This window comes from Daphnia pulex, chromosome 8 (genome assembly GCF_021134715.1).
Source record: "Daphnia pulex isolate KAP4 chromosome 8, ASM2113471v1".
Lineage (NCBI taxonomy): Eukaryota > Metazoa > Arthropoda > Branchiopoda > Diplostraca > Daphniidae > Daphnia > Daphnia pulex.
Window position 1 is genome coordinate 6,604,371 of NC_060024.1, and position 14,049 is coordinate 6,618,419.

Genomic DNA, 14,049 nt, shown 5'->3' on the forward strand with positions numbered 1-14,049 from the left:
AATTGATTGGATGTTTGAAAATTTTTTCGACATAAATTGAATTCAACTTGTGGGAAATGTTTTGTGGATAACTATATTCGGTGGGTTGTTTAATTCTGACTGGTTTTCCATTTAGTGAATTTCTCGTGAAATCCTGTTCTGTAGCCGTCGCAAAATTCATACTGAGTCGATTTTTTGTCGTACATTAAATGAAGCAAAGGTTGAATAGTCTTCCATTTATCTGGCATGAAACCATCCACATGCAAATGGGAGTCGAAATAGCTGTCGAAATCGGACGGCTTGATTTTGTCGGCGTTCCACCTGATCCGGTCGATCCGTTTCAATCCAGCGTCAGACGCCCTGTACACGCTGTCATTTTTCAACGGCTGGCGATCAATCCACTCGTGAACTCGAATGCTTACCAACTTCTGATCGTAATACCTGTCGTTAGAAGCGAATACCACCGGTTGGCGGACTCGCTCACCGAAAACATTTTGGAAGTAGTCGAGGATAGTCTCCGAATCGTTCGCCTTAATATTCGTCGAAATATTCCCGTTCACGATCTCCTGCCAGACAGCAGCGCTGGCTCCTATGTGACTCATCGGGAACATTCGGTAGGATCGACCATTGAATTTGAAAAGACCGCAGCATTGACTGTGGATAAGCATCAGCGGTCGATCCACCATTTTGTAAGGATAGTAGAAATGTTCTTTCCTTAGAGGCCACAAATCCGAATCGGTTGTCAATACGAAATCGGACGGTTGACCGGGGAAATCCTTCATGTTGGCAACGAACATCCTGGACGTCTGGCTGAGCATCATGCGGTTCTCCACTTTGGCAGGAATGAAGATCACCTTGGCGTCCGGGAGACTGGCCAGAGTTTCGAGGACGTGCGAAAGAATCGGATGGGTTTTCCACTCGTTTTCTTGGCCGACGATCAAGACGACGCTCTCGAAACCGATCCTCCGCCACGCCATAACGGTCAGCGGCAGGTAAAACGCGTAGTCGAATCCGCGGTGAGAGTCCGGCTCGGGCGTAGAGCAGCCGAACACTGCAAAACGCTTGATAGGCCTACTGACATCACCTATGTTTGATGCTGATGATGGTGGCGATAAATAACTTTGGAAAAACGTCGTGTTATATTCAAGCAAAATAACTCCACTTAATATTATTAAAGATATTAAAGTGACTTTCACAATTCGATTACTGCACAGCATTTTTATTGTGCTCGTCACGCAGTAGTTGTATAGTAGGCTATACAGCACGCTTTGACAGAATAAGTTGATATTCTGCCGGTCCTTACAATAAGTTAATACATACTGCCTGTAGAATATGTATATTGACTGCTGCACGTCGAATGTAACTATTTTTTTTTGGGTGTGTCAGCTTTGTAACTTCCTGACGATATATAGTTGTTATCTTATAGCCTATCTTTCGTTATCTTGATCTTTTGAAATCGAAAATACTTTGACTATAGCATGAAGGAGGAAAGGAGGAGGCGCTACTCGCATAAGGCCCTGCAAAGAAAAGTGACGCTATGCTGTTATTGCCGTTGGCAGTAAATTAGTTCTCAATTTCTCACTAGGTGCGGAAGGGTAGTCTTACATGTTGAAATTTAGATGTCGGTTGCCATCGTTACGCAAGTTTAGTCTGCTGTCAGCCAAAAACAGAAAGCATTTCAAACGTGAAAATGTCTTGTTGTGTTTTAGGATGTAGAACAGGATATAAGCCGACCAAAAAATATTCCAATCCTTTAAAACATTGTGTTTTTACCTTCCCTAAAGACGTGGAATTGAGGGCAAAATGGATTGCTGCTGTTTGGCGATCACATTGGAATCCAACTTGCACAAGTGTATAGTTTGTGCACGACATTTTCTTTCCAGTGACTGTCGCGAAGATAACAGAATTATTGCAGATGAATCAGTGAATTTATTTGACAGTAAATGTCGAATGAAGAAAATGTCGTGCACAAACTACATTTCTGCAAGTTGGATTCCAATGTGATCGCCCAACAGCAGCAATCCATTTTGCCCTCAATTCCACGTCTTTAGGGAAGGTAAAAACACAATGTTTTAAAGGATTGGAATATTTTTTGGTCGGCTTATATCCTGTTCTACATCCTAAAACACAACAAGACATTTTCACGTTTGAAATGCTTTCTGTTTTTGGCTGACAGCAGATTAAACTTGCGTAACGATGGCAACCGACATCTAAATTTCAACATGTAAGACTACCCTTCCGCACCTAGTGAGAAATTGAGAACTAATTTACTGCCAACGGCAATAACAGCATAGCGTCACTTTTCAGCCGAAGTGGGCCCTCCTCCATTCCTCCTTCATGACTATAGCAACATTTTACCAGCAAGAAATCACCTGACCCCTCTCTCACAAGTACAAATTTGTGCTTTACATATAACTGCTGGACGATGAAAATATATAACTCGATGGGGACTTTTCCATCGTAGAACTTCGAAACAATGAAATGAACTCTATATATATTATAGCCCCTTTTGTTCGATTTGTTAGCTATTTTACTTCCTTATAACAGATATGCATTTAAACTACCTTGAATATTAATTGAAATATTCCCCAACATACACTCTAATATAGTTTTAACAAGATTCCTTCGGTAATATCCTTCGGTAATTTTTTTAAACGTTAAAGAGACAGAAAATAAAGGTTATGGTAGATTAATACATACTTTAACGTTTGGAAAATTCTGTTTCCCTTTATTCTCTTTCATAATTGAATCTTTATAACTAATTGACTAATAATCTGTTAATATTATGAGTGGTGCGACTTAGGTGTGGCGGAGGCTTCGCCCCGCCACCCCACGTCGCACTTCATGTTTAGATTAAGTTTTAGCAACATTTATTACTATAGTAACATGGAATTGGAAAAATTATTAGTTACATATTAACTATAAAGAAATGGATGTGCTCTTATAGCAGTTAGATTAAACCACCGCTGAAAAAATCTTAATTCAGGCATATAACCTAAGTGTTTTACGACCGGTTCCTAAATCGATACCGATGGTAGCGTCGCTAGCGATATTACCATAGCTTTACTTCGTCTTTCGTTACATTGTTTGGTGTACACACCAACCTGACCACGTTTTCCCTTAAATCTTATGTCAATGTTGGTCTAATGGTTAGCAACCCGGGCTGCTACTGGTTTGGTTCGGGGTTCGAATCTCGATCAAGCCATTTAGGAAATTTAAATTTGTAACTTTTGAAAAATTACTCTTAAAAAACTTTCGGAGGTAAATGGATGTGGAAGATCGGTGGTAACTCTTCACGACCGCTAAAAGATCTTGATGACTGTGGAGAGGACAAGGGAAGAAGAGAGAGATGACCCAGAGCTTCAAAATGAGTATGATCAAACATTTTTAAAATGTTCCTCAACTTCTTGGTTGATGACTAACTGTTAAAAAAAAGGGGAATAGAAATTTTACTTGATCAAAAAATTTATTAAAATCAAGATCATCATTTATTAAAAACAGTTAACAAAAAGAGGCAATAATAAGAACAATAAAGACGAAATCGAACAAGAACAATAAAAATCAAATCAAATATCATAAAAATATCAATATCATATCATCAAAACTTGTCTTGCTAGGGAAGATTCAAACTTTTTTTCTTTTTGTTAACACTGCTGAGCACTCACTGCACTGACAGTTGGAAGGTTAAGCAAACAAAAGCGAATTCACTGCCTAGGATTCGGCAACCAGCTAGGTAACAAGTACGCAAATTAAATTTTTAAAACAGTAATGAAAACAAATGAAACCCCGTTACGACATGTATCAAATTTTGACAGAATTATGTACAAAATTTGGTGACGATTGGTCATTCAGGGAAGAAACGTATAAAGGATAACTAAATGGACATTAAACCCTCTGAATTTCACTACTAGCTACTACTACCCTACCCCCTATACCCCACACCCTATATTGTTAAGGACCTTCGTATATAAATATACCTCAGGGATAATCTATTAATTATTGATAAATATTTCTACAATATTTCCTTCTGATGCTGGGCTATAACATTTTCCATAATCTATAATATATAGCCTATATACTGTTTTTCTCACATAGCAGAGGTTCACCCGGAGGTTCACTATAGATTATTTGTTAGCTGTATATATTGATAAGACCTCAAATATATGGGTAATAGGCTGATGTATAATATAAAATACATATGTACTTTCTCGTCACGCTTTCGATGCTGATGGCCGATCTCTATCGACGTGATGCGCCAAATAAAAGAGGGGTATAAAGTCTCAAATAATTCAGAGAAAGTAATTTTTGTTTAGTTTGGAAATGGTATATAAAGTCCAATTCAAATTATAACAAAACTGGCCTAAGGCGTTCCTGCAACCGATCTTATATATAAAAACCTGTAGTGGAAATGTAGGCTACCACGGAGCAGCAGACTAATGTTTATACACCGTCACCCAATGACCCGTTACATTTACCGTTATCCGTACAAGAAAACTCAATATTGATACATAAAATACAAGTGCAAGCAGAATATACTATAAATTTGATATTCCTGTATACATCGGTAAATGCATACGTGTTATGCGGGTATTAACTTTTATTTAACGCTGGGTTAGACAAAGTACATAAAATAGAAAACTTGGAAATTTCTAGATGAATGTAGGAAAATGTGTTTCATCATTCCTATACTCTGTTAGACAACTTTAAAGTCGACTGATTTTCTGTTGCTCGTCTCGCTGGTCAGTTCATATGGTTGAGGAGAACACACCGGAGTGTTCAGTTCGGTTGTCTACAGCTCAAATATTTTTTAGTGCGCTGTATAATATTTCACATTGTGCATCCATTTCGTCTCAACTTTGCAGTGCCCCAATTAAAATGATTACGTTTACGCTGTTCCAATTAACTGTCGTCTTTGAGGTAAAGTACCTTCTATATTATATTGGAATAAATCCGGACAGATCATCACATGTTTTATTCTTCGACGTGGAATAATCTTTTGTATTGTTTTTAAAAAGTTAAAACAAATCTAATGAATTCATTTTTGGTCACAAGCTGTTATTTTTCCTCCTTTGGGCATTTCCCAATTGGGCCAACCTACCAGCTGGAAAACTTATATCGCAAGTAAAGCAAAATGATTTATTGGATGACAGGTCTACTTTAGGATCATGTGATGTCGAAGGTAAATTACTGAATAACAGCTGGCCAATAAATTAATTTAAAAAAGTCATTTTTTACGAGCTCAATATTTTTTCTTTGTGCGACCTAATATAATTAATTATCTTTAGATACTTCTAATATAAACGTATTATGTTTTTACTAAATGTTGTTTAGATAAATGTGGATTGTGTACGAATACAACGAAAGAAGGTGGCGCAATTGAATCTTCAAATTTCCGCGATGAAGATGCCCCAGATTTGAATTGTTCATTCAATATTCAAGCGCCTCCGGGGTCACGAATTCAGTTGGCGTTTACCCAGTTCCTTGTGGATAAATGCAGCGATTTTATTACCGTAAGCCAAAAAGTTGAACAAATTCACAATATTAAAAAAAAACTAGAAAAAATAAATAATATAGTTATTTGGATTTTTACAGGTGTCTGACGGAGAAAACGATCCATTTGAACTAAGGTTTAATGGTTCCAACATTCCAGAGCCAATTACCTTTCCGTCTAGCCAAATCGTTGTCAAGTTTACTAGAAATACGAATAATACATCTTCCTTTAACTCAACAACTAATAATTCGGCTCGATGGCAAGCAAGATACAAGTTCCTAGCTGACAAAAATCTGGTCAGTCAATTGGAAACGGTTAATTTGAAACCATCGACTTCAAATGAAATCTGAATTTTAAAGTAAGAACAGCATCCTTAAATTTCGTAATTTTGTGTTGTCATTTGAAAATAAATGTCTGTTAATATTTTTCAAATTCGTCCCAATATTTTGATGGAATTAATCATTGCAGCAATTAATTTATGTTTACTATTTATGTTCCTTCTTTATTACGCCAATGAAATGTAGGTCGGAATTGAATTTTATCTGAAAATACAGTTTTCGGTCGAATATAATATTTTCTTTTAAAGTTTTGCTATTTAATTTTATGCTGAATTCAAGCTTTAACAAATATTAGCTACACAGAAATAATTTTTCCTAGCCAAATAGCTTAATAACCTATGTACATTTCATTTTTCCGGATATTTCACGTGTCGTCATCGTCCAATTCGTAAACAAAATATCCGAGCAGCAATATATTATCGATTGATTCTATTTTTCGTTCTTCACATCGTCGTATATAATTTCAGTAGGTTCAATCTGAATAACGCGTTCTCGCTGTCGATGAGCCGGCGAAAAGTCTGCTGTCATTTTCTCGTAGCGCACGTTGACATTTGAAAAAATGTTACTGCAAGCTTTCATCAGTGGCACACACCTTTAAAATATTGTCCATAATCAGTCAAGATCAGTAAGGAAATATTAGCAAATGATGGTAATGCAACATCAAAATAAGAAATAACATCTAAATCTTTTTAAATTGAGATACAGAAACCACTTGTATGCAAGAAAATTTGATGAACGACATGCATGAAAAATATAACTTACGTCGCATCCAAAATAATGATATTCAATCGTTGTAGGAAGGAAAATCTTATTCTAAAACGGCTCAGACATGGCTGGTAACACCAGATGTGCTAATAATACATAAGAAACGAACCACAAGGCAAAAATTGGTCCCAAAATGTAAGCTAATGATTTGTAGCAGCAGCTTTGGCTTTTAGTATAAATCTGTGGAACCCATCAGTCATCACGATATATATACGCATCATTAACAATATTATACTTTAATATTGAGAAAATTAGTTTAAAGTAGTCAATGATGGTCACCAATAGCTACTAAAAAATCGTACCTTGTAAGATAAATTCCAGCTAAAGTCAGCGCTGCGAACTCCCGTCGGTTCATTAATGATATCACTCCAATCGACCTGATTATATAATTTATGGAATAAAAAGATTAAGTTATTATTTATAATAGGATATATATCATATTACGATAGTATACTTTGATGTATTCGTTGTTATTATGGATGTCTCGGTGCTCCATGTGATTATAATATTGACGGCCGTTTTTTATGTTCTCCATAACTATGTAATAATTGCAAAGTGTGATGGTTTTTATTTAACGAAATAATCGAAATTTTCTTTTTAAAATCAAAGGAGATTTTTTAAAACCGATGCAAAGGCCTGTGTAACCAACTTTGCAATGCGCACCTATATTCGATTTCATCACACACATATGTTTTCGACCGGTTCGTTTTCTTCCGACCCTCTGATTAGATAATAGCTCGTATTGGATTTTATCCTCATATGTTTTCGACATAGGTTTAGACAATTATATCTTTTCTGATTTGATAGCGATCAGATAAGAGAAGCGTCAAGTTGTCAACTATAATAGCCTATAGCATATGGCTGCTGAAAAATGATAACTGAACAATTTTGATTTTATATTAGCCTATATTTTGTACCTATCCATACCGTATATATAGCTTACATATAATATAGCTCAGAAAATGCCAATTATTATAGTCTGTTGCGTATAGGCCACTGCACGCTATATTCCAAACTCATGTGGCGCGCGGTATTTGCATGAAACGGATATTACAAGGACAAAAGGTTATTGTAATTAGCAGATCTGCATGAACTCGTAATTAATTCAACAATGTTTTTTAAATTGGAATTTCGGTTTATTTCTGGCGTGTATAATACAGGAAAAAAAGATGGTTGTTCGACTTATGATACAATGAAGAAAGCTCTAATTAATGACCTATTATTTGCATTATCTAAGCAGTTTGGGCTACAGTTGCAGCATCAGGGCTGGCGACGACCACTGATGGTTCTGCTGCTGCTGATGCAGCAGCAATGGGAGCCTCAACGGCAGTGCTGGCTGCTGGCGGTGCGCTAATCAGACGAGCCCTGGCAGCCGCATGGGCGGCAAAGTGGGCGGCTTTGGCCTGGGCCACTTCAAAGGTGTCTTGCACTTGAACGGGACCGACGGGCAAGTCGTTTGACAGGACACGGAAGCCTCTGTGGTCAGCGGTGTAAGACACACGGACTTGTTTACCTTCCGGGTTGAAGTAAGAGTAACTGCCGATTTGATTTCCCAGTGCGTCACGGTAGTTGGTGGCGGCTTGGCCGGGGTGAGCGTAGCCGAATGTCGTCTGACCGAATTCATCTTGGGCGTGATATTGGGTGGAGGTGGCCATCGGGAAGATTGGGGCGACAGCAGCACCAGCACCCACATTAGGAGTAATATAGGGAACAGCAGAATGCTGGAAGTTATTGGGTGCTGAATAATATCCTCCGTAGGGGAAACCAAAAGGAGCGTTGGCCAATGGCTGAATCTGTCGCTTTTTGCGGGACATGATGGAAGTGGCAACATCAGCGACAGACTCAACTGGAGCGGCAACAGTTTCGACGACCGGAGCGGAAACGGTTTCAACCACCGGAGTGGCAACAGTTTCTACCAGCGAAGAAGCAGCAGTTTCCATAGCCAGAGTGGGAGCCACAGCAGCATCAGCAGCGACAGGAACAGCAACAGGAGCCGCTACGACGGGAGTAAAGAGACGGGCCCTGGCGGCGGCGTGGGCGGCAAAGTGAGCCGCTTTGGCCTGGGCCACTTCCGGCGTGTCCTGCACTTGGCCATAGCCTCCGACTTGGTTGCCGAAGGCGTCATAGGCAGGCAGAGATGCAGCCGGGTAGTTGACATATCGTCCTGGATGTCCGTAAAAAGGTCCAGCTGCTGATGGGAATCCGGCGTAATCCGGGTAGAGGCCGTTAAATCCGCCAAAGAATCCAGCAGGATGGAGACCGTACCCGAAGTTGTTCGGCCATTGGGACTGGACGGCAACAATCAAAACCAAAAGACAGGCGACCTGTGCGTGATGCGGGATGAAATGTTGTAATTTGATATATATTGTATAATAACATATCAATTTTATTATTGGACATTTATATTATACTCTAAAAGAAATTTGGCTGATTGCAAATTGAAATGGACTTACAATGGACTTCATCTTAGTTTCGCAAAATTGGGAGTCAAATGCTGTGCAGAGGAGAGACTGCTGCTGACTAACTCCAATCGATGGCTACACTTTTATACTGGTTTACTTTGAAGGGGGGGGATAACAGTGATTATTGAAAAAAATATCTAAAGGTTGCGGAACATGCCAAATGGTGAGCCAAAAAGGAAAAAATACAGCAGAATATAATAAACAATCTAAAACTTGAACTAGTTTTTTCCAGGAACAAAAGTGTTTTACATTGAAAATGTATGTATAATATGTTGTTCCGCAATCCCGTGTGCAACCGCGACACGGATGTAAAACGAGTACCTGCTGTGCGTTTATCAGCATGAATTCTATAGAACGACCTTGTCCATATAGTTCATGGTGCACAATGACGTGTCAGCACAATTTTAAAGTTTCACTATTCTTATAATATAGTCTACATTTCGTTGATCAGAAAATGAAACTGTCTAGGGCGTGGAATGTAAAAGCACAGCACGTGCGCTCAAAAATGGACCATAGTTCCGAGTATTGGTTGCCGATGGACATACATAGGGGAGAGTGGGGCGACTGGCTCACTTTTTTTTCTCTTAGCTCCCATTCCCTTATTTTTCAAAGTATTTAGATCCACCAAATCTTAAAAGATAGACAATTCTTCCTGCTTTAAATGGTGATTTTTTCAATCCGATCTAAATAAATTAAGACTAGGTTATTGCCGATTTTTTTTATAAAAAAAAAAAGAGCAAACCCGCCCCAGATACGGGGTCACTTGCTCACACCGCCAGGGTGTTTCGGCCCCTGTATTTCTTACGGAAAAACCGTTGACTGACAGTAGAAACTTAAAATTAAAAAAATAAACCAATAATGCAACCCACCAACGGAATATCAATGAAAAAGCAAAAGAAATTGATTTCTTGATGGGTTAGAATTGCAATAAAATATTCAAAAAATCAGGAGATGTAGATGTTAGTAATGCGCATCTTAAAACAAAATTTCATGGTAGTACGACGAACGGTTGAGGAATGAAAGGTAAAATAAATTTTTCGTCTTAAAATTGGGTCGTCCTACTTTGACTTTCGAATCAAGTATCGGCTTTCCCGATTACTTTAAAATTATAAAAAAATATGGAAAATACTCTACGTTATCTCCTCTTTAAGCCTGTTTAGTTTGTTTTATATTTACAATAGTTTAAATAAGAGATATTCAATAATATACTAAGACCCCTTTGTTGGGGGCGCATCGGCCACACAGCGTCGGGGCTTTTTGGCTTACATAAAATTGCATATGAAAGCAGTAAAATTATTTGTGTTCGACTTTTTTCGTGTTTTTAGTCAACTACCATACTTATTTAAGCTTTTTCATTGATATTCCGTTGGTGGGTTGCATTATTGGTTTATTTTTTCAATTTTAAGTTTCTACTGTCAGTCAACGGTTTTCCGTAAGAAATACAGGGGCCGAGACACCCCGGCGGTGTGAGCAAGTGACCCCGTATCAGGGGCGGGTTTGCTCTTTTTTTTTTTTTTTTTAGATCGATAATAACCTAGTCTTAATTTATTTGGATCGGATTGCAAAAATCACCATTTAGAGCAGAAAGAATTCTCTATCTTTTAAGATTTGGTGGATCTAAATACGTTGGAAAATAAGGGAATGGGAGCTAAGAGAAAAAAAAGTGAACCAGTCGCCCCACTCTCCCCTACCATGCTGGTGAAAAAGAGAAGGGAATTATCTGTATTGTTTTTCTACTCATAAATAACTTCAGGCTAAATATCTAGACCTTTTGCCTTGTTATTGTCAGATAACCCCAACAGCTAAAAAATTTCAGGAAATAAAAGAGAATTTCTATATAATATCCGTGAAAAAGACATCACAATGTCTCATTGTCTCATGATAGATCTAGCGCGGCTCTTGCATATATAATTTCAAATAAACTGAAAATGGATTTGATGCCGTTGTAAGTTGTTTTGATAGAGCGAGGTGAGTGAGAGAAAATTTTTTTGAGAATTTCTATAGCATGAAGGTTAACTGGTTTTAAAGTATTTTTCAAAGAAAAAAAAGCGGAGCATTGAAATTCGATCAGCGATTCCTTATTTGGAATATTTAAAAAAAAAACTTGTGGGTTAATTGGAATCTTTTTTGAAGGTCGTCATGCGAATAATGACACAAGTGTTGATATGCTCTCGTAAAAACCATCGATTAAAGGATTTTTCTTATTTGATTACATCTGAACGTCCTTGCCCGTATCGATTTATTTTGGGCCGCCAGGAAGTGTTTGGAATATAAGAATAATAAGGAATACCTAAAAGTCTGTCTCGCCTTTGAAATCCTATACATAATATCCTACACTCGACATTGACGTTGCAGTATAGTTTAAATAATATTATTTATGCATCAATACAGAGCACGCAGCACGTGTGTGATGTGGAAAGGATATTGCTGTTTTGATGTCACCCGGAATATGGGCTAAATGGGAAAAGTACAGCACTTTTTAAAATTCAGTAAAAATTTAATTTCCTGTTACTGCAGATACCATAATAATCTGGGCATCAAGTGTTGGGTATTTTATATTGCGTCTATACTTATTGTTATCGTTATTCGCGTAACTTTAAAAAAAGTCAGAAGGGCTGATACAATATCTCGGTGCTTTTTATATTACTAAAGTTATAAGTCGGAATTGCACTTATAATAATATTTGTAAATTGTTCAACATCAGAGATTTGACTCACACGATTGTATTTCATTAACTTTGGCAGCGAAAAATGGCGACAACTATTGTACAGATGAAAAAAAGAAAGAATCAGAAATGGATAATGTAGGGTATACAAAGCCTGCGTATAACCGTAACAATTCGTCGAATCATTATGCTGTTATGGCGACGATTGCTGTTGCATCAGATGTGGCGACGACGCTGTCTGCGTTGGTTTCGGCGACAGCAGGAGAGGCGACAACAACCGGCGTCTCAACAGCAGCAGCAAAGTTATTATAAGTCGTGGGATAAAATTGGCCGTTGTAGGTGAAAGGGTTTCCAAAGTGATAGCCGAAAGGAGCGCCATAGTTGTAGCCGAAAGGTGTGCCAAAGTTGGAGTAAGCAAAAGGAGAGCCAGCATAGTGATTGTAATAAGCGAAAGGAGAAGCATAGTTGTAAGCGAAAGGAGATGAGTTGACGTGCTGAGGAGCCAACTGAATCAGTCGCTTTTTGCGGGACATGATGGGAGAGGCAACAGCGACAGACTCGAACGGAGGGGCAACATAAGCATCGACGACCGGAGCGGAAACGGTTTCAACCACCGGAGTGGCAACAGTTTCTACCAGCGAAGAACCAGGAGTTTCCATAGCCAGAGTGGGAGCCACAGCAGCATCAGCGACGAGGGGAACAGCAACAGGAGCTGCTACGACGGGTGTAAAGAGACGGGCTCTGGCGGCGTCATGGGCGGCAAAGTGAGCCGCTTTGGCCTGGGCCACTTCCGGCGTGTCCTGAACTTGACCGTAGCCTCCGACTTGGTTGCCGAAGGCGTCATAGGCAGGCAGAGATGAAGCTGGAAAGTTCACATATCGTCCTGGATGTCCGTAGAATGGGCCGGCTGGCAATCCGGCATAACCCGGGTAGAGGCCGTTGAATCCGCCAAAGAATCCAGCAGGATGGACACCGTATCCGAAGTTGTTCGGCCATTGGGACTGGACGGCAACAACCAAAACCAAGAGACAGGCGACCTGGTGCGAGATAAAATGTTATATAATTTGATATTGTATAATAACATATCAATTTTATTATTGGACATTTATAGGCCTATACTCTAAAAGAAATTTGGCTGATTAAAATTAAAATCGACTTACAATGGACTTCATCTTAGTTTCGCAAAATTGGGAGTCAAACGTTGTGCAGAGGAGAGACTGCTGCTGACTAACTCCAATCGATGGCTAACCTTTTATACTGGGGTACTTTGAAAGGGGGGGGGGAATAACAGAGATTAATTAAAAAAACAAAACAAAAAAAATATCTTAAGGTTGCGGAACATGCCAAATGGTGAGCCAAAAAGGAAAAAAAACAGCAGAATATAATAAACAATCTAAAACTTGAACTGGTTTTGTCCAGCAACAAAAGTGTTTTACATTGAAAACGTATGTATAATATGTTGTTCCGCAATCCCGTGTGCAACCGCGACACGGATGCCAAACGAGTCCCTACTGTGCGTTTATCAGCATGAATTCTATATAACGACCTTGCCCATGTAGTTCATGGTGCACAATGACTGTCGGCACTATTTTAAATAATATTATTTATGCATCGATACACACGCTCGAGTGTGATGTGGAAAGGATATTGATGCTTTTTTTATGTCACCCGGAATTAAAGCGCTGGGATATATGGGGAAAGTAGGGGAGAGGGGGGGCTAGTTAGCAGGTGGGGTAAGTTGGCATTTTGTTAGTTAGACCCCTTACAGACCAAAACAAATAAATAAAGCCTTTTACACCAAATATGAAAAACAACACCCAGATTGCTCATACAAAATTTCAAAAGTATACGACCTCCCCAACAGGAGTTAAAGCAAAAAGAAAAAAAAAATTGCAAAAAGTTTTTTTTGGGCCTCTCAGCACTTTTCATTTTTCTCATAATATAAAACATTAAGAATGTCAGAAAACCCAAGCAAAAAAGAATTAATGTTTGTCTTATTTTTAAAAGAAACCCGACATTTCTACCACGCTCTACCAGGAGAGGTACCCAAACGCCCTATCCCTTTCGTCAGCCAGAATAATCAAGGGTCTTAGAAGCTTCCTCAAAATGCCGCTTGGATCGCGAGCGTGGCTTGGCCACCGGCTGTTGTGTGTTGCACAGTCTCCCTCTCCCCCCTCCCTCGATATATTCGGGGAATCCCACCGCAAGCCGCCAGCGGCAATTGGCGGCAATGGCAGCATTGAAGAGTTCTGACCAAGCTACGCCCGTGATCCAAGCGGCAAATTAGGGAAGCTTCTGAGTCCCTTGATTAGTCTGCTGCCATGGCGTTTGGGTACCTCTCCTGGTAGA

The 14,049-nt window shown here is 39.1% G+C and overlaps 2 protein-coding genes and 1 long non-coding RNA gene across 5 annotated transcripts; 1 reads left to right on the forward strand and 2 right to left on the reverse strand.

Moving 5' to 3' along the window:
* Positions 1-4,649: 4,649 nt before the first annotated feature.
* Positions 4,650-6,041, forward strand: LOC124200030. Its single transcript, XM_046596112.1, has 4 exons — positions 4,650-4,896; positions 5,032-5,158; positions 5,311-5,489; positions 5,572-6,041. Exons 1-4 carry the CDS (start codon positions 4,729-4,731, stop codon positions 5,818-5,820), a joined length of 723 nt encoding a protein of 240 aa, XP_046452068.1. The 5' UTR covers positions 4,650-4,728; the 3' UTR covers positions 5,821-6,041.
* LOC124200031 lies at positions 6,025-7,243 on the reverse strand. Its single transcript, XR_006877132.1, has 4 exons — positions 7,028-7,243; positions 6,876-6,950; positions 6,571-6,753; positions 6,025-6,400 (listed from the first exon to the last, which is right to left on the reverse strand). It is a non-coding gene; the product is annotated as an uncharacterized LOC124200031 (long non-coding RNA).
* A 444-nt stretch (positions 7,244-7,687) lies between these two features.
* On the reverse strand, positions 7,688-12,984 carry LOC124199457. Of its 3 annotated transcripts, XM_046595274.1 has the most exons (3): positions 12,861-12,984; positions 12,590-12,737; positions 7,688-8,743 (listed from the first exon to the last, which is right to left on the reverse strand). In XM_046595274.1, exons 1-3 carry the CDS (start codon positions 12,870-12,872, stop codon positions 7,806-7,808), a joined length of 1,098 nt encoding a protein of 365 aa, XP_046451230.1. In that variant the 5' UTR covers positions 12,873-12,984; the 3' UTR covers positions 7,688-7,805. The 3 variants fall into 3 exon arrangements, with proteins under 3 accessions (XP_046451230.1, XP_046451228.1, XP_046451227.1); XM_046595272.1 differs by lacking the exon at positions 12,590-12,737 and having other exon boundaries at positions 7,688-8,897; positions 12,861-12,908; XM_046595271.1 differs by lacking the exons at positions 12,590-12,737; positions 12,861-12,984 and adding an exon at positions 9,027-9,105 and having other exon boundaries at positions 7,688-8,897.
* Positions 12,985-14,049: the final 1,065 nt, after the last annotated feature.